General features: G+C 40.7%; 3 protein-coding genes across 5 annotated transcripts; 2 read left to right on the top strand and 1 right to left on the bottom strand.

Moving 5' to 3' along the window:
* The first annotated feature begins 2 nt into the window (after nt 1-2).
* Srp72 (signal recognition particle 72) lies at nt 3-2,951 on the top strand. The gene is made up of 11 exons (XM_065491674.1): nt 3-162; nt 226-343; nt 411-548; nt 600-717; nt 779-969; nt 1,031-1,505; nt 1,793-1,954; nt 2,016-2,177; nt 2,300-2,460; nt 2,520-2,714; nt 2,775-2,951. The coding sequence occupies exons 1-11, from the start codon at nt 57-59 to the stop codon at nt 2,899-2,901; spliced, it is 1,953 nt and encodes a 650-aa protein (XP_065347746.1). The 5' UTR covers nt 3-56; the 3' UTR covers nt 2,902-2,951.
* A 234-nt stretch (nt 2,952-3,185) lies between these two features.
* On the bottom strand, nt 3,186-7,964 carry LOC135942465 (coiled-coil domain-containing protein R3HCC1L; the record flags this gene model as incomplete). The annotated part of the gene is made up of 8 exons (XM_065488588.1): nt 3,186-3,505; nt 3,607-3,843; nt 3,926-4,172; nt 4,573-5,107; nt 5,388-5,487; nt 5,549-5,616; nt 6,206-6,349; nt 7,777-7,964. Coding segments are annotated over 8 exons (1,581 nt in total), but the record flags the coding sequence as incomplete, so codon positions are not given.
* Nucleotides 7,965-8,288: 324 nt separating this feature from the next.
* On the top strand, nt 8,289-17,157 carry Sfmbt (Scm-related gene containing four mbt domains). Of its 3 annotated transcripts, none has more exons than XM_065491671.1 (16): nt 8,289-8,516; nt 8,709-8,902; nt 9,209-9,434; nt 9,633-9,748; nt 11,987-12,310; nt 12,364-12,493; nt 12,553-12,687; nt 12,792-12,909; nt 12,967-13,088; nt 13,149-13,417; nt 14,362-14,601; nt 15,003-15,294; nt 15,897-16,052; nt 16,105-16,220; nt 16,352-16,507; nt 16,568-17,157. In XM_065491671.1, exons 1-16 carry the CDS (start codon nt 8,495-8,497, stop codon nt 16,736-16,738), a joined length of 2,787 nt encoding a protein of 928 aa, XP_065347743.1. In that variant the 5' UTR covers nt 8,289-8,494; the 3' UTR covers nt 16,739-17,157. The 3 variants fall into 3 exon arrangements, with proteins under 3 accessions (XP_065347743.1, XP_065347744.1, XP_065347745.1); XM_065491672.1 differs by having other exon boundaries at nt 15,003-15,237; XM_065491673.1 differs by lacking the exons at nt 8,289-8,516; nt 9,209-9,434 and having other exon boundaries at nt 8,766-8,902.
* Nucleotides 17,158-17,474: the final 317 nt, after the last annotated feature.

Consider the following 17,474-nt stretch of genomic DNA (forward strand, 5'->3'; position numbering starts at 1 on the left):
CGTATTGTTTTGGGAGAACGACCAGGAGCAGACGGCAGACGGTCATTTTTGACAGGATGGCTGGTGCGAATAAAAACGTGTCTTTAAGTGGGCTTTACGCCGATCTCAATAAACACGGCGCCAATGGCGACTACGATCGAGCCCTCAAAGTCTGCAATCGACGTAAGCCATTAAAACCTTGGCGTTTTCTTTCAGTGTATTGACCTGTTTTTGTCATCGTTGTAGTTTTGCACGAATTTCCCGACGAAGAAAAGGCGTTCCAATGCAAACTGGTGTGCCTCATCCAAACCTCAAAGTTCCAAGAAGCAATTCAGGCCCTGGGAAAGAGCCAGAAATTTTCTGGGTAAATTTTATATCACATAAATAATTTTCTTGTACTAAGTTATTCATTTATTTGTTTACTTCAACAGAGAGTTTGCCTTTGAGAAGGCTTACTGCCAGTATCGGCTGAATCAACCGAAAGAGGCCCTCGACACCATCGACTCTGCCGGCTCTCTTGACCAAAAGCTGAAAGAATTAAAAGCCCAAGTGCTGTACCGCCTTGAAGAGTATGCTTGTAAATTTTAATCTAAAATTTTCTCTGATAAACGGTTTTTTAGTTACGAAGCCTGCTTTGATGTCTATCGCGACTTAATCAAAACAAATGCGGATGATTTCGAGGACGAGCGAGAAACCAATCTGGCCGCAGTGGTTGCTAATCTGAGCATTGAAGGAACTGTCAGTTTATTTAAAATGTTACCAGAGTGCAAATAATGTTATTAAAATTTAAATTGTATAGAAGCGGGATTTGCCTACTCTGAGGGAGTCTACTTACGAGCTGCTTTACAACTCGGCCTGTCGGCTCTTGGGAACAGGACAGGTGCTAGAAGCTGAAAAGAAACTGAAGCAGTCGGAGAAGATGTGCAGAGAGTCGCTGGAGGAGGAAGGCTCCACTGAGGAGGATATTGAGGATGAACTTAGCATTGTCAAGTATGCTCAAAAATTTAATAAACCTTAAACCTTTTTATTAAATCAATTTTTCTCTTTCCAGGGTGCAGCTAGCGTTTTGCCTGCACAAAATGGGCCGCGAGAAGGAGGCGCAGGTGATCTACAACCGAGCCCTGAAGCAGAAGCCGGACGACATCGCGCTGGTGGCCATCACAAGCAACAACCTGGCCGTATTGAACAGGGAAGGCAACCTGTTCGACAGCAAGAAGCGGCTGAAGAGCGCCACCGTGGACGGACTGGAGCACAAGCTGACACAGCGGCAGCGGCGCGCCATCGCCGTGAACCAGTGCCTACTGGCTGCGCTGACCGGCCAGGCGGAGCAGTGCGCTGCCATGTGCGACAAGGTGGCCAAGCAGTACGCATCCACTAAGGAGGAACTCGTGCTCGTCCGCGCCACTGCCCTCGCCAGGGACGGAAAGGTCGCCGACGCTGGAAAGCTGCTCAATGACGAGAGTAAGCAGGCGCCCAAACGCAGACTTGAATTGCAGCTGGCCGCCGTTCAGATGCACCTGGCAGAGGTAAATTTGATTTTTTGATTTAATTTTTATTGAAAGCTGAAATTAATGAATGCAGAAATGATATCTGGTGCCATTTATTTAGATTTTGAAGCACTTTTGATGCGATTTAAAACATACTGAAATTATTTTTTCAAAGTTTTTCGTTTTTATTTTAAATTTAAGTTCATATTCTTTCCAGAAACCCCAGAATTATATTTTTATTTTAAGATATTTGTCACTCCCATAACAGAAAAACAGAATCATTGCTAAATTTGACATAATTTTTTATTTTATTTGTTTCCCTTCAGGGTGACACAAAAGCAGCTTGTGACATCCTGAAGAATATGGGTGACTCCACCTTCAGCCCTGGCATCGTCAGCGCCTTGGTTACTCTATACCTGGCCAGCAGTGACAGAAAATCGGCTTCAACTGTCCTCAAGGACGCTGTTGAATGGTACAGGAAAAATAAGGTAAAATAATCTATCTCTGCTCTGGTCAAACCAACTTGTTCAATTTTTATTAAATTTTTAGACAGGATCGCAGTCCAGTTTGAGCATGTTGTGGAGAAAGGCTGCCGATTTCCACTTGCGCGGAGGAGAGCCGCAGGTGGCGGCCAGGAGTCTCGAGGAGCTGCTTAAAATCAACCCTTCAGACATGAAAACCCTGGCGCAGCTCGTCATTGCCTATGCTCAGGTAAGATTAATTTCAGTTGGTTTTTGCACGGTTTTGAAAATAGAGTATATTTTATACAGATAATCGAGAAACTCAGAATTTTTTTTACATGAAAATTTTATTTTTTACAAATCTTGTTGCAGTTTGACCCGAAAAAGGCGCAGGAGCTGAGCAAAAAGCTGCCGCCAGTGGGCGAGCTGGCTCAGGACACGGACATCGACGCCCTGGAGACCTCCAGCTGGGTCATGGGCACCAAGGTCATGAAGAAGGTCACCGCCAAGGTTGAAGCCAGTCCTATGACTGGGTTAGTGCGGAAAATTTCTAAAATTCAGACAAAATTAAAACCAATACTGCTTCATTCAGGGAGAATTTGCTGAGGAAAAAGAGGAGGAAGCGTCCTGGAAAGCTGCCCAAGAACTACATCGCCGGGGCCACTCCTGACCCTGAGCGCTGGCTGCCGAGGTACGAAAGGTCTGGCTACAAGAAGAAGAAGGACCGACGCGTCAAGGAGCAGCTCAAGGGGTCGCAGGGCACAGCTTATGGAGCCAGCGAGCAGTTGTAAGGATTCAATATGGAGATGCGAATTTATAGATTTGAATTTTGAATTTTTCTCAACAGCGACATGTCTGCTCGAGTGCCTGTGGCCAAATCGTCGCCGCAGACCCCTGCCACTCCGGACCAAGGGCCCAGGTCGTACCAAAAGAAGCAGACGAAAAAGAAGAAGGGAAAGGGAGGAAAGTGGTGAAAGGCTTATTGTGTGATTTTTGAATTAAACTTCTGTTATATAAATATTCAGTTGAAATTTTTAATTAGTCAAACAATCCCAGCATGAAATTAAAGTTTTAGAGAAATGATTTATAATAATTTGTTTGCCTTCTTGGAAAAAAAATTAAATCAAGTAAAAATCCCAATTCTTCCAATCTAATTAAAAATTATTGATCAGATCTTCAGCCAGTTCACTATAATTCTGTACATTCATTTCAGAAAATATAAAAATTCCCTTCCCTCATCATTCAATAAAAAACAGAATTTAGAAAACTACCAATAACATTTTATTAATGTAGGTGGTACAAAAATTTGATTTTCAGCTGTATGAGAAAATCAGGTATCATTTTACGTCATCAGGATAAAATTTACAAGGGGCGTTTCCATGAAACCCCTTCAAGCCAACATCAGCATTGCGTTTACACAGTAATTCACAATTAAAACACATGATGTACTTTTCTGGAACTTGATTTCTCGCGACTAGCAGAAGGTGCAGACATGAGCCTCGCCTTGATTCACTCTCTACTTTCCGAAGTTGCCCTCCCACGCATCCACGGTCTGCTTCTGGGCCAGTCTTCTTTTTTCTGTTGGCAGAAATTAACCAGTTATAGACTTAACATATTTTTTATATTAACCAACAATAATTTATAAATTAAACTGTTGAATGAAATTTGAACAAGCCTACCTCTCGCAGTTTTGAGCATAGCCTTCTCCTTGTCACGCTCCTCCTTGGTGGTGTTGCTGCGGACGCCAAGAGCGGAGTGAACGAGCCGCTTGGCCATGGCAGCGCACGTTTCGGGACGCGGTTTGTACGGCCTCATAAATTGCGGGCACTTCTTGGCCTTCATCCGCGTCTCCGCAATTGCTTGCGACAGCGGACGCACCTTCAGCAACGGGTGGTTAGTCGCGAGAACTCTTTCGGCTGAAAAGAAAATATTTTATAAGTATTTTTTAATTAAAAAATTGCATTTTAGATCGAAAATTTGATTAATTTTGAAACTGACCAGTCTTAGTAGTGCCGAACACAGCCATGGCGTGGGTGTCGTCCACCCACTTAAGGTCAAAATCGGAGCTACCGACGGCGGGTGTAAGCACAGCAACCAGGTCGGGAGTTTTGAATGCGGCTGGAAAATCATAGATCTCCAGCACGTGGCCGAACTCGCTGTCCCTCAGCTCCAGCCCGGATTCGATGTAGTTAGAGTATGTCGACGCTGGTTTGCTGATTTCCACTTTCCCAACAGTCTTCGTCAGCTGAAGGAACGGAAAAAACTTTATTTTAGAGACACAGTTCAACTCGCTGTGAAAAGCAGCATGTAAGGTGAAAATTAAGGAATTTATTTATTTTCCTTCAGAAATAAAAAATTATTTTGACAGAAAATACACCCTGGTCTCTTAATAGGAATTTTTTAGATTAATTAAATTAATTATAAAACTGTGTTTTTAAATTTATTTTGTATTTTTTAAGTTATTGTAATTATTGAATCCAAAAATGTCCACTTAAATTGATTCAAATTAGTTTAGGGTAAAATAAAGAAAATTCTTCACTGAAATTAAAAATGGCTCTAGGCTTTAGTTGCCACTGCCAAGGAGATAACAATTGTGCAACATGCAGCCGCACAGTGCCAAAAGCAAGAATTAATCCAAGTCTTACGTCATCCAAAGCTTTGGGATCAAGGCAGTCGCCAGTTTCGTCAAACTTGGACTCCCACGAGTCTTCTTCACAACTCTCCGGCACAAACTTGGGCATCACCTCCTCTTTTTCAACCAGTTTCTCGGAGGCACAACGCACCTCGTCAGCCTGATTGCACTCCACGGGCAAGTCTTTCGGCTCTTCCGAAACCTGCACAACATTCTCAACAGGCACAGAAACCTGCACAACGACCTCAACAGGCACAGTCTTTTCCTCCTTGGCAACTACGTCGCAGGCCTGCTCCTCGGTGAGATCACAGCTGGAGGCATCAGAGTCGCCAGACTTGCTGCTGCATAGCGACAGAGGCTTGTTGTTCTTGATTGCAGACTTCTTGCGCGGCGTCACCACGGTCGGCGACGTTTGCCGCGGCGACTTCACCAATTGTGGCGGCGACGGCGTCGACTCGGCATTCTCAGGCGGCGAGTTGGTCTCCTGTCGCCGCGCGCGTGGCACGTACATCTGTCTGTCTGGCCTCTTAGCCTTCGACGCTCGCGAACTGAAATTAAAAATGAAAATCATGTTAAAAATTGGAAAACTCCAAAGGTACAAGTAGAAATTTCACATTATGATCAAAAAATACGATTTTCAAGCTAACAGCCAATGAAACGATTCCAGCAAATCCTGTTTAAACCCCCTCCTTTCAACATAATATAAGATGGTACCTAAGAAAAAATTTATTGCTTTTTAGCCTTTAAACCTTGATGAGATGAAGTATATTATTTATTTATAAAATAGCAGTTAAGGAAACAATTATCTTAAAGAGGAAGAGTACTTACTCTGAATTATTCCTGTCGTTTGTTTGAATTTCCGTTTGGATCCTGGCAGCCCTCATTGCTGGAGGCTGGTACAAACCCACGCCCGACATCAATTTCGGAGCTAGTAAAATAAACTTAATTTAGCACCACACAAATCGTTAAGAATTTAAAAATAAATTTACCTTTTTTCTGTTCCATCGTAGCAGCTGCCATGGTGGCCTCACTCTCCTTGAAATTAATCAAAGCCTGCCTGCAAATAAGTAACAAATTGTCAAATTATGATCTCTTGCCAAAAATATGGGTATGAAATATTAGAAAATTCAAAGAATTCCGAAATTATACAAAATTAGAACACATTCTTAATTAAAATAAAAATGATTTGAGATGGAATGTATCATATTTGCAAGCTACATTTTCTACAGTGTCAGACTAAAAGGAATTTCTAATAGACAAAAACTTGCTGGACTAAACTACATTCTTGTAAATGGAGAAAAATTTCCAGGAATGCAGCAAAGATGACCAAACTAGATTTTTAGAAATTTCAACTACCCATTCGTCCTGGTCCCGGCAAAATTGCGCAACTTTCAACAACCAAACGCGAATTTCCTTGTTGCAAGAAAAGGTCAACAATCAATTTGACAATGAAAATTTGGGTGTTTGTTGAACGTTGCGCAATTTTGCCGTGACCAGGACGCATTTAAAGAAATTAAAAAATGGTCTCCGTTAATTACAATAATTCTTAATTTTAATTGAAACGCCTGATTGATAAATTAACCACCTTTTCTGGCGTTCAATAAATTGAAATCAACAAATTCGATTGAAAAGCCAAATCACCGTACCTGTCGAATTGTTTGACGAAGCAAACTACAGTCCGGCGGGCATCACCTTCACCGACGGAAAAAGTCTTGAGCTCTGCGAACTGCTCGGTCGTCTTGTGGATCAAAAAGCGTCTGTAGTTATTGACTGGCGGGAAAAGCAGCACTCTGCAACGAGACGAGCAATTCTTTTTTAACTCTGGTCGCTTGATTACATTGCTTTTGCTGCACTTTCACTTGGCGCCGGCACAACGCTCGCGCCTCTCACTGCACGAGCGGCGCGAGTGAAAGTGCGAGTGCAGTTTCCAACTCGGGGCAAGACGTGTGCTTTACGGCAGCGTTACACACACACATGTTACATTAGCCACTGGCATAATAATCATAACCGCATAATTCACAGCTCCTCGCGCGCAAGGTCGCTCTTTCTCGTCAACCTCACAGCTTTGACAGTGAATTCTGATCTTGAACTGATCACAAGGCGGTTGGAAGTTGGAAATAATAATTTATCTATCAATTCCGAACGGAAGGGAATCTTGATATAGGTTAAAATTAATTAAAAACAAATTCGAAATTATGTTGAAAAATAAATAAAATTTGTTTAGCTGTTGCAAAAGGTGAGTTAACGCTAATTTAACTGTTGGAAATCTATTTCTCAGTTTTAAAAATAAAATAAAGATACCTTTCCACTAAAAAAATCCAGTTCGAAGTCATTTTATGAAATTTAAAAAATCTAATCTAAAAATTTTGAACAGGGGTTTCAAACCCTGCTTAAATTCCAGGAAAAATTGAAAACCTAAAAGAATTCCCTTCATCTGGCTCTTGTTTTGTTTAAGAATGTTTACGCGCCTGCAAAAAATATTTAATGTTTCTGTTGATATTATATCCGGAATTCAGCCAAGGCAAGGTTGGCTAGTCAGGGTTAACCAGGGAAGTGTTAGCTCAAATGTCCTATTCAAGACGTCTCAAGGCCTTGAAAGTGAGTTTAAAAAACCGCAGGAATGAACCAAGCAGACAAACTATCAAGGGAAAAATTCGAAATATTTTCAAATTTATAGATTTTCCAAATGTTTTTATGTGCATTGATCAAAATGTGCTACTTACAAAAGAGTGATTATTGCTGCAAATGCAAATTTGAGGACTTATTTCGTGAGAACGAAGCCACGAACCGCTTGGTGTGAGAGTCAGGTAGCAACAACTACAGTTCCTGCAGGTGACTTTGCTCAACAAGAGGCAATAATATTTGTGCCTGTGTGTGGGATCAAGTTTAGGGGGGAGGGCGACACACTGGCGAATAAGGGATGAGAAGGGGCGCTTAACGCATGTACATACAGCACAATAACATTCCTGAAAGGAAAACGCATCTCATTCCTTTCTATTTTTGTTTGTTGACATATTCTCACGTTTTTTTCAAATAAAAACTCACATTTTAAAGCAAAGTCAACAAAACTGTATAAGCATGTGTGAGAAAAGGCAACCCTCCTGGAAATCAACTTACATAAACGAAAACCCTGTCCAAGAGACCAAGAAAATTATGAGCAAACATAAAACACAAGATTTTGTCGCTTTTAATTAATAATCAGGGTAAACTGCCATACCTTCTGCAATTTTCACTAGCCGTCCGGAAGGTCTCAATGTCGAAAATGACGAGGTCCAAGAATTGGCTGTCCTCGAGAGTCAAAAACCTGCCTCCGAGGGCCTCCAGTTTTGACCTGCGTTCTCGATGAGTCAAAAAAAGGTCGGAAAAAATCACCAGGAACGCAGAACTGGCGCAGTTGTGTCGATCGAATCAAACTGCACCACGTTCTCGATAGAAAATGACGAAGGTCGGTCACCCGAGCACGATACCCTGCCGTTTTACTGCTGTTTGGTGTTTTTGTAAAATTTCCATTGTGTAGGAAATAATCAAGTCGCATGCAGAGACCTCTATGAAAGTGGCAGTTCATTAAAGTTCATTTTGCATCCGCACCGACCAATCAGTGGGCCCATGCGGTGAAAAGGCGGCAGAAGTTGTTTCCCCCTCCAACACCAGATGGCTGGTTTCTATGCAGAGCATGCAGAAAAATTGTGGAAAATTGTTTTGTCAGCGCCACAGCGGGGCTAAAGTTTAAACTAACTGATAAACTCTGCAAAACAAACTCTCATAGCCCGTGTTTGCTTGCGTTTTCGTGCAAAATTTTTAAAGATGAGCTAGAAATTTCGATTGATAGGTCGCTTGTATGCTTTAACAAAGTGGATCTTTTCACGACCGAAAGAACTTTCACTTCGGATATTGGCGATCCGTCGTAAATTTCTGGTCTAAGTTCGAGCAGCACTATGGAAATGGCGACCCCAGACGGTAATTTTTCACAGCACAGGGCATGGACAGCTCAATTACCTGTGACACAGACAGAATTCATGCCATGTATAAACCAGGCCTCTTCACTCGGTCAGTCCATTCTTTTCGAATCGGCCGCAGTTGAGAATCCTGCCCGATCTAAAAGCATCAACCCTGTACTGTCGGATAACCCGCGAATTGGCCATTTTTTAGGCTACGGAGAAATGGACATACCGTGGATGCGAGACCACTTCTTGCAAACGTCCGAGTCCGGCAACAAGATGCTGATCGCCGCAGCCGCCGAGCCCCAGATGCACCAGTATCCCCCTGCTCAAGTCTACTCGACGTCCGCTATGTACGTGCCCCCGATCGCCCCCTCGTACGACATGGAAGATGACCAGAACATGGTAATTATGTATGCCGTCTGTGCCCTCCTATCTGTATGGTGCTGCTTGGCAGAAAGTTGCCTGCTGTTTCTTTACCTCTGAATGCACCCTCATCCTTTTCTCACACGACATTTTTTTTATAACTTTTGTAAATATTTATATGTGGATCACCCCTCATCTTCCAAGCCCATTTAGATGTTATTATTTTTGTAAAGTACATATACTCAATGTTGAGTCAAGTCAAACGCTAGGTGAGAGGTATGTGCCTTTTCCAAATTTAAAATGTGGCCGAGATGAAGAGGAGATTGTTTGTGATTGCCATTCTAGGCCATGGGCGGTTATATTCCGGTAATATATACTGGTGAGGAAGAGTACGAAAATTACTCGGCCGAGCAGCCGTCGTGCAAGACGTCAACCACTACCTCAACTCAGACTTTTGTGCCTGCCAAGAAAATCAAACCTGTCAAGCACCCGGGCTTGAAACTAAAGACTCCAATCGCTTACCAAAAAGACTCGGATCTCAGTGTCATCCCGATCGTTCGAGAAGGAATGGGTAAGAGAGAATCAATCAAAACTCACCTTGTCCTGCATGACGTTTCCTGCTTGCGCTCGCATGCTTTCACGCAATTTCTAGACTCTCTCCTGAAGGTGGATCGGGTAACCTCTCTCTCTGTGTTTGTGTCTTCCGCCCCGAATGAGTCAACGGATCAGCTAATTTTTCGCTCATTTCTCGCCCCCTTTTTTGTTACAGCTGTGTGTGAAAAGTGCGGTGCCATCGGTGTGAAACACGCTTTTTACACCAGGGAGAGGAGGTTCTGCAGCCTCGAGTGCGCCAGAGGAGAACAGAAAAATCAACCTGCGGCTGAGGTGAGTTCAATTTGTCCATTGGAGTTAATTTCCAAAATTTTGTCCGTCGGTCGGGATTTTTCTGGCATGTTGAGGTAAAAATTTGCATCTTTCTGCAAACTCTAGGCGTTTTTGGCATTGATTCTTATATCATTCCGCACTATAAATCTTTAGGAATTTAACTCGACTTTTTTAATGAGGAAACTCAGGAATCAACGTTTCAATTATTAGCGAAATCATAATGGTGGAAAATTTTCCATTTGAACAATTTTTGACGTTTTAAAATGACCGCCTAATATTAATAAAAGATTTAAAAGCCAAGATTTGCTCAATTTGGTTGGTTCGATTGTTGGGTTTTTTGTGACTCCATGGAAAGCGAATTTCCCAGCTATAGTCCAAAATCCAGGGACAAAAATATTAATTTTGCATTCAAATCTTGATGAATATTTTTGCTTGAATATTTATCAATTAAATCAAAGTTCTCCTGACCCTCCGTATGATTTTTTTTGTCTCTGAAAGAGTTTGATTAAACTCAAAACAAACTCATAAGTTCGTGGCAAGTATTTAAAAGGAAACCCACTTTTTTAACATAAAATTATTAAAATGGAAGGAACTGATCTCCCTTTCAACCAAAAATCTATATATTTTTGCTGAACGAGCAATTAACTGTAAACTAAAAATTAGTCAAATTTTGGCCAAAAATTTAAAAGGTGAAAAATAAATATTTTCGAACTTATTAAACTTTCTACTCTCACAGCACAAAATAACAGTTAGTAGAATTAATTTAACCGACGAATTAAATTTAAAATAATTTCAATTCGAATTGCTCTTATTTTAAGTTATTTAAAAATATGATATTAGTTTCATTTTTTTTTTGCTTTCATCGAAATGCTTTTCATTTGAGGTGTTAACATTGAAGATTAAAGATGCTGATCAGCTGTTAGTATTAACTTATTTCACAGAATTACTCTACAAACCAAAAAATAAATTATCAACTTTGGTGAGACGAAACGGATAAAAATAAATTATTATATTTTAACACACTGTGAAATTTTCCTAGTTCCTCCACTAAAAATCGGGTTGGCTGGGGAAGATTAAAAAATGGCCAAACCAGTATATTCCAGTGCAGGAGCGTTACCAGGAAATATGCTTAAGCGTAGATTATAGCACCCATGTTATATCGTAGGCTCGAGAATTGAGAAGATAAGTTTGACTTCCAGTTGTTTCCAGATTGAAAAACTTCTCAATACTTGTGTAAGCTACCAAAATTAGAATATTCTACAGCAATGAATAAAGAATGAGGATAGGGTTTGAGGCAAATTTTCAGGATAATCATAAACCCACAAGATTGAAATTTACATTTTCGAATGGATTTTAAATGTCAATAAATCGCCTGCGGTTGTATTTTTTCTGTTTTAAACCCACAATGGTTTTTATATTTTTACTCTGCCAATTTCTTGCGGGAAATTATGTTATTTGACATCGACTTCTTTCTAAGTTTGACAGAAAATCAATATCTACATTTTAATTGTTCTAAACAGAAAATATTTTTCACCGTTATTCGTAAATTTTGGTTTATTGGAAGGATAAAATAAAATGTTTATTTCGCATGGAAAAATCAACTGAAAATGAATTGTGAAAAAATATATATATTAATGGTCCAAGTGGTAAAAAAATGCAACCCTGATTAGCCACACATAAAATTTTCAACTTGTTTCATAAACGAGCAGGAATTAATAAAATTGCTCTTGCGGCACCATTTAAAAGTTTGTTTGCGTCTATTAGGGGCTATCGACCCTCGAGAATCCTACTGATTGCCTATTTTGAAAGCAATCACGTGTTTTTCACACGATAGTTGAGCCTCAAAGGCTGCTTGACAGACAACGGTGGAAAAAATGATTTATATCACTGTTTTACTCACGGTGTATTCCGTCAGAGCGCCTAGGAAAGGTGATTTTGGATTTTCAAATTATTGCTCACATTGCGTTTCTATGGTTTTTGACAACTTCAGAGATGCACGAGAAAGAGTTTGTGTTTTATTTTTTTCTGCTGATTTAGACGCTTTGAGTGCATTTCCTGTCAAATATTTTATTTAATTTAGTGTCACTCTCTGAATATTTGCAGTGACAGACTCACCATATTTGCAAAATAGTTAATCAAATTTAAACCAATAGGAACTCTTCACGTGGAGGTTTTAAATTTAAAATAAATCAAGTCAGCTCTGTTTAAAACTAATATGTATAGTTTTATATGTTTCAGGAATCGTCCTCTGAAGTAGCAGCCATGAAGGAGGAGGAAATCAGCCAGGAGGAGTACATCGACATGGAGATGCTGGCAAAGCGCATTCCCAAGGAGCCGGCAGCAGCCCCGAATCCGCCCCCGCTGCCGCCCCCTCCGCCCCCGGCGATGCAGCCCGTGGCCACTAGCCAGGCCAGTCTGCCGCCGCTCCTGTCCAATTTGCCCCTGGAGGATCCGCCTCTGCCAATAAAGCGGAAAGGGCCCGAGCTTGCCAACACTTATGAGTGGAAAAAGCAGCTCGAGGCGCCCGATTTTGCCGCGGCGGCCGTCACATGCTTCAAACACGTGAGTTACAACGTGCTATTTCTTTTGGTTTGGAATCTTAATGGAGGCTTCAGGTACCTTTGTCTGATTTATGGGAAAATATCGTCGTCGGAATGAAAGTTGAAGTGGAAAACACAGACTGCGACCACTTCTCGGAAGGCGTGCCAGCCTCATTTTGGGTCGCAACTGTTCTCAGGATAGCCGGTAAGTCGGTTAAAAGGTTGTCTAAATTGCACCTTTTATATTCTGCTTTTAATTGACAGGCTACAAAGCTCTCTTGCGGTATGAGGGATTCGGACAGGAATCTTCCAAAGACTTCTGGGTAAATCTTTGCGCAGCAACCGTGCACCCTGTGGGTTGGTGCGCGGGAAGAGGGAAGCCTTTGATTCCACCAAAGAGTAAGACCACACCAATTTAAAAAGAAAAAATAAATAAATATTACATTATTTGTTTTTACACGTATTTTCAATAAGAATTTCTAACGCTCTTAAAACAATTCTAGCAATCCAAAACAAGTTCAAGGATTGGAAACAGTTTTTAGTTAGGCGACTGACTGGCGCCAGGACTTTGCCTTCTAATTTCATAATGAAAATATTTGACAGCCTGAAATCTAGGTTTACGTAAGTTTCTTTTAAATTAAACCCAGACCTCCGAAATTTATTCTGGACTTCCAACAGCTGTGGCCTTACCTTGGAGGTGGTCGATGGGAGTTGCATATCGCAAGTGAAGGTCGCCACGATTTCAAAAATCGTCGGGAAGCGCCTTCACATAAAATACTATGATGAAGAAAACGGCTCAGGTTTGATTGAAACCTTCAATCACCCTGCGTTTGGAAATAACAAGTTTATGCGCAAAAAAGGATTTTGGTGTCATGAGGACTCGCCTCTCATCCACCATGTTGGCTGGGCTCTGAAAACCGGGCACAACCTGGACGCAGACGCTGAGTACAATTCGCGCTGCCAAGCTGGTGTTTACTTGGACAACGACGCTCTTCCTGAGCTGTTTGCTCAACCAAAGCCGTCCTTCCTGGACCAGGAGGACGGTGGTGCGCAGATCTTGGCCGGCATGAAACTCGAGGCCATTGATCCGCTCAACCTCTCTGCCATTTGTGTTGCCACAGTCATGAGGGTATTGCATTTCTCCAATTTTTGGCTTTATTTGTCTCGTGCTTCTGCTTCATGATTTTGAGGTTCCATCAGTTATATTATGCATGCGAGGATCATCATTCGTTTCACATTTTCTATCAAGTTGGATAGAATTATTGGCTTTTATTTTGTCAAGAATTTGGTTTCCCTTGGCTGGATTTGACCGTTTCTTCTGGTCAATTTTTGTGGAAGGATAAACTACTCATACATCATACAAAATGGGTGGTCCGGACAATCCGGAAGAATCGAAAATTGTCTTTGCCTTACTTTCAAGGAAGCCCTGAGTTCATTTCGCTCAGACTTTTTGATTCTTGCCTGTATTGTGTACAATTTGGTGATGATTACATGGATAACCAGTCCAAAGTTTTCAATCCATCATTGAATTCAAGTTATGGACTGGACAAATTTTGAGGAAATCGATTTAAAAATAAAAATTTCGTTCAATTGTGATGATATTTGGTAAATTGATTCGTTCTGATGAGACAAATCGATTTATGGTTAAATTTGCACTTTCCAAAAATCTCAGAGAGACATTGAAATGATTTCAGGCTCTGATGCCACACTTTAAAACAGCCCAAAAACCATTCCAATCGCTAGAGAAATCACCTCTTTGATTTAATTAATTCATTTTTCTAGAGTAGCATGGTTTTTCCTCCAAAATGCACGCTTATTTTAGATGATATTTGTTAAATTTGTTGTCACGTTTGGTGCCTGATGATTTTTGACACAAAATTTGATCTGATTATGACCAAATGTTTGCTTGAAGTATTCATTGCAAAACTAGCTCATTTACGATCTTCTCCGTTTTATGGAAACAGTACAATTTTAAATTGGACACTTAAATTAATTCAAAATTTTACTTAGAATCAAAATGAGTCCTGATTTATGCTTCAGATCGATATTGAAAATGTTATGACAAATTATTAGGTGCTCAATGACGGCTACATCATGATCCGAATTGATAGCTACGACCCCGACTCCACTGGGTCTGACTGGTTTTGCTACCACTCCACGTCCCCATACATTTTCCCAGCTGGCTTCTGCGAAATGAACTCTATCCCATTGACACCGCCTCAAGGATATGCAGATGACTTCGACTGGGACGTTTACCTCAGGAGAACTGGAGCCGTCGCTGTGCCTTTGACGCTCTTCAACTGCATTGACATGGTTTGTATTAATTTTTATTCCACAATATTTGCTCCCTTACCACTAATGGCTGTAATCCTTGAACATGGGCTTAAATTTTATGAATTAAAAATACTGGAATTGGCAGAATAATTTAATTTGTTATTAATTTTTCACATTAGAAAATTTAAACATTCGGGTAATCCTATTATTCCTGTATTTTTTTTTAGAAAATAGCAGTGATAAAAAAATCAAAATTCTTTTAATTTATAATGGTGGAGACACTAGATGCAGTCATTTGATTTTTTCCTAGTTCTCTTGGCAAATAAAATTTAAAAACTTACACCCGTTAAATTAAATTCATTCACATTTTAATTAAACGCACTCGCTAACCACTCATTGCTAGTCTACGTTATTAAGTTCCAATTCTAATTTTATTCCAGGAAACGCCACCACACTGTTTTCAAATAGGGATGAAGCTGGAATGCGCGGACCTGATGGACCCAAAGATGATCTGCGTGGGTACGATCTCACGTGTGGTCGGTCGGCTGCTGAAGGTACATTTCGATGGTTGGGAGGACGAGTACGACCAGTGGCTGGACTGCGAAAGCCCAGACATGTACCCGGTGGGCTGGTGCGAGCTGGTCGGCCACAAGCTCGAGGGACCGCGAGCATCAGGTGGGATGTGGCAGCAGCAAGCTTTGTCAGAAGAACGCCTTTGCATCAGTCCAGCGTGTGAGTTTGCATCCCCCTACCCCAACCTGTCCCTGTTCCCGGGCTAAACCTACCCTCGACCCGCCCTAAAATGCTTTCATTTCTGCGTGTGTGCGTGCACTGTGTGCCTGAGAAAATTTCCATCCATAATAATTGTCTACGATTTGTTTTGGCTTTTGAATTATTGCAATAGAGCTTGTTTTAAGAGAGGACATGATGGTAAATTTCAGTTCCTTGTATTTATTTTGCAGGAATTTGACCAGGGTGAGTATTTGTGTGCTTGATAATTTTTAATTCTTTGAAAGCTACACTTGACAAAAGGCTTTTTTGATCTGTAAATGATTGGAAAAGCACTTTATTTTTGAGAGAAAGATGATCAGGTCATAAAAATCTTAACATTTTCGACCAAATTTCTTCATTTTGATAAATCGGGGACAATTTTTTTCGATGTGTAAACATCAAATTTATTAAATCATCTGATACGTGAAATTAAAATCTATGTGTGGCGACCGCAAAGAAAGTCCTTTCTTAAACATGCTCTATTTTGCACGCTCATTCTCATTGTGAAGGCTTCACAGTAGTCTCATTCCTCAATTATAAATATTTTCTTGATTCTAATTCAGTAACTGAGCTCGCCGCTTCAAAGAAAGTCAGTCCAAAACGCGGAAGGGGTCGCAAACCGAAGGTGAAAAAGCTCAAAATCGCAATAGGAAGGAAGCAGCTTCCAAGGGACTCTCCGCCTGGCAAGAAAACCAAACCAGCAGATTTCGTTTCTCCAGGTTTGCTCTCAAACCCCTGATTGTATCCAATTTTAAATTATTTTTTAATTAGCTAAAAGTCCGAAAGAAGAGCCTCACTCGCCGTCGACCTACTGGGAGCCTGAGATGGCGGAGGAACCTGCTGGTCCTGACCAGTCTTTGCCTGGCTTTGAGGACGAGTTAAATCCTGTAAGCTCTACCAGATTCTTAAAATTTAATTTTTTAATAAGAAATTTGGTTCTTAAAAATGCAAAAAGTCTCTCTAAGCTTGTAGACTATATTTTATTCCTTCCTAATTCAAAATTGTTTTTCTGTTGCAGGTTGTAAGTAGTGGCAAATTCATTCCACGACTCATAGACTCTACAACATGTTTGGAAAACAAGGATCTGGATCCTTTAAGTTGGGATCCGAACGACGTCTGTGTGTTTTTGTGCATGAACGACTGCGAAGCGTATACAAAAGGATTTAAGGACAAGGTCAGTTGTTTAATTAATTGCAAAAATCCACTCACCATTTAATTTCGAATATAATTTCAGAATATAAACGGCATAAGTTTACTGAAACTGTCTCAGGATGAAATATTGGATTTGACTGGCCTGAAGGTTGGACCTTCCCTGAAGATTCACGAACTGATCCAGCAGTTGAAAAAGAAAGTGAATCCGACCCAAGAAAGACACAAAGCTGCTCTACGCAAGTTTCAGACTTAATCAAAGACAAAACACGTGTAGTGCTTTCTGTAAAACTAATTTATTCAGCTGACACTTCAGTGAAGAAAGCGCGTCGACAAATAAGGAAATAATGTGCCTCGTAAATTTTAAATTTTGTTGGTTTATCCACTTATTATTTTTTCCTTAATTTCGCTTTGATTTTCACTATAGTGAAAACAACAATGATGGAATGACTTCCAAAGTGTGATATCTCCATACAGCAAGCCTCACCGACTTAAAAGTTACCCCCTTGCAGAGTCACGTGGGTGACAACAATTCAGCTTATATTTTCATTTATCCCATTTATCTCAAATCCTCAACCCTGTGTAATTTGCTTGCAGGACCCATCTTTAAATTCAATTTGATTGTGTGTTCTTTGTAAAATAAAACTGAATAAATCATCTTATTTTTGTCAAAAATTGAATTTTTATTAGAAAAACTTCATGTCAAACAAAGAGTTAGTCGCTAGGGAACTAGATGGCGCATGCGGTTCTTCCGCGACGGCTTGGTTTGGCTTTTAAAGTAGTTACTCAAACAGAATTCATCCGCGACACGAAAAATAGTTCGGGATGTTTATCAATAATTTCGATTTCCTTTTATTCCTTTCTGACAAATAAGTAAAATTTTGGAAAAACAACGTTTTGACGGTGCTTCAGATTGCGTTCAAGTTAGCTCGAAGTCAATTTTCGGTCGGTTGCCCATGAATTGAGTCGGCGGAAGGATCCGGCGCCGGCCA

Source organism: Cloeon dipterum, chromosome 4 (genome assembly GCF_949628265.1).
Source record: "Cloeon dipterum chromosome 4, ieCloDipt1.1, whole genome shotgun sequence".
Lineage (NCBI taxonomy): Eukaryota > Metazoa > Arthropoda > Insecta > Ephemeroptera > Baetidae > Cloeon > Cloeon dipterum.